The sequence below is a fragment of the Cajanus cajan genome, chromosome 1 (genome assembly GCF_000230855.2).
Source record: "Cajanus cajan strain Asha chromosome 1, NIPB_CcT2T_4, whole genome shotgun sequence".
In the NCBI taxonomy this organism is placed as follows: Eukaryota; Viridiplantae; Streptophyta; class Magnoliopsida; order Fabales; family Fabaceae; genus Cajanus; species Cajanus cajan.
The window spans coordinates 74,925,966-74,930,521 of NC_138517.1; the positions used below are offsets into that span (position 1 = coordinate 74,925,966).

Genomic DNA, 4,556 nt, shown 5'->3' on the forward strand with positions numbered 1-4,556 from the left:
TAGTATCACTATAAGGTGCATGTTACAATTTTCTTGTAGTGTCAAGTCAATAGAAGAATGAATGTAAACAAGTACATGATTACTAGAAAATGAAATACTATATCATTATAGTTTTCCGAAATACTATACGTTGAAAAGAGGTGGGGAATGGCTTCGCATTGCGAGTGCTATAAATTCACAACAACTGGTACGCATTTTCACAAACGTAAACAACATGGCATCTTCACCAACCCTCTCCAAACTCTCCTTGTCTCTTGTGTTCCTCTTCTTCGCATCACTTTCTTCCTCAAATGCAACTTCTCGCCTCATCCATGTCCGTGCCTACCCTCCACAATCACGAGCAGAGAGACTCATAAGAAGCCTTAACCTATTCCCAAAGGACCAAGTAAACGTTATTAAATGTGATATTGCTGCTGGTTTCGTCCCAGGAAAGATCGTGGAGAAGAAGTTCTCGTTTCTTGGTGATTCTGGACCTTCTATTGAAGACCTTGGTCACCATGCAGGCTATTATTCACTTCCTAATTCCATAGCTGCAAGGTAAATATCTTCTCATCTGATATCATTATGTCACTATTCCACATTATTCCAATGAGATGCTAGCTGTCTGGAATGGCTAAAGAAGTGAAGAGATTTAGAGTAAATGTCATGTGATGAGTCAGCTCTTTGCAAAAAGAAAACAAACAAAGAAAAAACAACTTTTTTACATCATAATGATTAATCAAGGTCAACCATTGCTGCACCCTTTATTCCTTTTCTCATGTAGCTACTATTATATGCATGTTGGTTTACTCACCATTATTTTTTTCGGCTTTTTAATCTATTCTATATGGCGTGATATTTTCTAAGTGAGTACACACCTTTCTTTCATTTCTATATATTTATCTATAAAGAAATGAGCACAGATCTTAAGGTATCACAAATTGTTCTACAAGCAATTTGCATGTGGAATGTGGATCAAATTTAATTTCGTCATACGCGTAATATCGTCACATCACAGCATTTTACAGGTTTTTAGTGTTTTTACAATTGTATTTATCAGTAAATTTGGCTAATTCTAAGTATAATTATGATCACATAATTATTGATTTGGAATTCTTCAATTAAGTAAAGTTCTGTATTTTCATTTTAAATAGTTAATTTAAATGTTGTCCTTTTATTTACTTGCTATTGTGTAATTCTTATTTGAATTTCCACTTTTTTCCCATGACATTAAGGATGTTCTACTTTTTCTTTGAATCACGGAGCAACAAAGATGATCCTGTTGTCCTATGGTTGACTGGAGGACCAGGGTGTGGAAGTGAATTGGCTTTGTTTTATGAGAATGGCCCTTTTCATATTGCCAATAACTTGTCTCTTATGTGGAACGATTATGGCTGGGACCAGGTAATTACTATCAATTGCCAATCATGTTTTCTTTATGGAAAGTGTGTGTGCGGGCAGTTCAACCATAAAGCAGACATATATGTCATTGGTTAAATTTGAGAATCTAGTTGTTAAAAAAAAAAAAAAATTCACATTAACAAGTTATTTTCTGAACTTTTCTCATTTTGCAGACATCAAATATTTTATTTGTAGACCAACCCACTGGGACAGGTTTTAGTTATTCTTATGATAATAGTGACATTCGTCATGATGAAGCGGGCATTAGTAATGATTTATATGACTTTTTGCAGGTAATAAATATATAGTCCCTTTTTCATCTCAATTATCCGAATACAAGATAATACAAATAAGATACCCACTAAATTGATTTTACTATAATTTCAGGAATTTTTTAAGGCGCATCCTGAGTTCGTTAAGAATGACTTTTATATTACTGGAGAATCATACGCTGGACACTATATTCCAGCTCTTGCATCGCGGGTTAACCAAGGAAATAAAAAAAATCAAGGAATTCATATAAACCTCAAGGTCTTACACTATGCTAATATAATTTATATTCAGATTGATAAGGTTGATTAATTAATTATTTTGTCTTGTTTTTGCTGGTATTGATTCATTTCAGGGTTTTGCTATTGGTAATGGACTAACAAATCCTATGATTCAATATCAAGCATACCCAGATTTTGCATTAGACAAAAGAATAATTACGAAGGCTGATTATGATAACATCAGCAAGTCAATCCCACACTGTGAACAAGCCGCTAAAACATGCGGTACAACCACACTGTGATGCATGAGTTCTTTTCCCTTTATCACCCACACACACTCCTTTTTACTTACATTGTTTCACTTTGTGATGTTGTTTGTGTTTGTTTGTTTGTTTGTTTTTTTATTTTTTATTTTTTATTTCAGAAACTCAAGGTGGAAAAAGTTGCGAGACTGCATTTAATATTTGTGATGGCATATTGAGTAGTATCATGTCCATTGCTGGTGACATCAATGTAAGTATTTAAGAAAGAACAATACCTTTTTCTTTATCCTTCTCAGTTTAGTTTTGCTCATTGCATTCTGTTGATATTCAAATTGCAGTACTATGACATCAGAAAGAAATGTGTAGGAGATCTGTGTTATGACTTTAAAAACGTGGAGACTTTGTTAAACTTGCCGAAAGTGAAGAGAGCTTTAGGCGTGGGAGATTACTTGAAGTATGTTTCATGCAGTGGAATAGTGTATGATGCTATGGTTCAAGATTGGATGAGAAACCTGGAAGTGGGGATTCCTGCTCTTCTTGAGGATGGAATCAAGATGCTTGTGTATGCAGGGGAAGAAGATCTCTTATGCAATTGGCTTGGTGAGCCTACTTGATTCATTTGGAACTATTGTTTTTGTGGTGATGTTGAAAATGCCATAGTGAATTGTCTAAAATAATATATATCTATATATATATATATATATTATATATATGATAATAATATATATAAGTGAAGAGTAATTTTCATCTTATTATGAATTACATTTTAGGATCGTGTTAGATCTAAATTCAAATTTTATAATAACATTAAAATCTAACTTGTTAATTAGTTGTTGGACCTAATAATTAAGTTATTCATTCTTGTACCTTAGGAGGATTATTTAGAGATGTTCGATTGTTAAATTTTGAGAGTTAAAATATATTGGTAATCTCACATTAATTACTAATATGATTAAAATAGTACGTGTATGTGTAAGTGTTTATATATATATATATATATATATATGTGTGAATTAGAATCTTTTGACACCGTATTGTTAAATTAGTGAAATGATATTTTTAATAATTTTTTATAGAACTTAAATTCAAATAAGCTAATTATTGAATTTGATGATATTACTAATGTTTAAATCAAGTATAAAGAATTGCATACAATTCTAAAATTATTTGATAGTGTATTATATCACTTTATTTCAATGTATAAAATGATATTCAAAATACATGTAAATATATATGGTTAAATAACATATATAAAAAAATCTAAATCATTTGAAATATATACATGTTTATCACCGTAATATCATCAAATATAATAGTTGGATCAAATATATTTGTATTCTATAAAAAATTATTGAATGTAAATTTTCATTAATTTGAGATCATAGAGTATACAGATTTGACCATATGTATATATGTGTGGCAATTTCCATTTTATGATTTGGCTTTTAGAATTGAATTGGGTTTAAAGCCAAATTTTGAGAGTTGAAAAGTAATGTATTTGTCAAATTATTTAGTTCTTAATGTGGTTCTCATTCGACAGGAAATTTAAGGTGGGTTCATGCCATGGAGTGGTCGGGTCAAAAGGCCTTTGGAACATCTCCTACTGTGAAATTTGTTGTTGATGGTGCAAAAGTAGGGTCTGTGAACAACTATGGACCTCTCTCTTTCATCAAGGTTTGTGTTCAGTAATGTATTTTTGAGTGTGACTCTGTTAATTTCATATTTGGTAACTTTTTTAATTGTGATACTACATATTTGGTAACTTTTTTAATTATGATACTACAATAGGTTCATGGGGCTGGCCACATGGTTCCTATGGATCAACCAAAAGCTGCACTTCATATGTTGAAAAGCTGGATGGGAGGGAAACTAACCTAATAAAAGGAGACAATTAATGTGTAGGGGTGATAATGGATTAGATCCGTACCAAATCAAATTTAATCTTGATTGGATCAGGTTCATATTTTTAAACTCGAATCAAATTAACTATTTATGTATTATTATTTTTTATTGATTAACATAGTAAATATATATTGTGTTTAACTTTGAAGAATTTATTTGTATTTTGTTTCAAATTCGAAGTTTAAAAAATAAACCTTAACAATAAAAAATTTGAAATTCTCACTTCTTTTAGTTAGTTTTCTTTCTATTATTATAGATGGAGTAATATAATTTAATCAATTATTTATTTATTATTTTTATAATTTATGATAGAATTAGTTTAATTCAATTAAATTTAGATATATAATTTATATTCTTTTGGGACAATATTACATGTAAATTTTGAGGGAAAATCATGTTTATTTTTAAATTTTAAAATAATATTTTTTTATTAGTTATTTAATGATGTTCTAGCCGTAAGTCTATTGTCATCATTAGGGTCACCGCATTTGAGGTATTGTCTACTTTGAGACTCGTTTAA

At 30.4% G+C, this 4,556-nt stretch overlaps 1 protein-coding gene across 1 annotated transcript; it reads left to right on the top strand.

Annotated features, from left to right (window-relative positions):
* Positions 1 to 214: 214 nt before the first annotated feature.
* On the top strand, positions 215 to 4,187 carry LOC109806708 (serine carboxypeptidase-like). Its single transcript, XM_020369191.3, has 9 exons — positions 215 to 537; positions 1,215 to 1,383; positions 1,554 to 1,673; positions 1,768 to 1,911; positions 2,006 to 2,156; positions 2,296 to 2,384; positions 2,473 to 2,734; positions 3,675 to 3,808; positions 3,923 to 4,187. Exons 1-9 carry the CDS (start codon positions 215 to 217, stop codon positions 4,010 to 4,012), a joined length of 1,482 nt encoding a protein of 493 aa, XP_020224780.1. The 3' UTR covers positions 4,013 to 4,187.
* Positions 4,188 to 4,556: the final 369 nt, after the last annotated feature.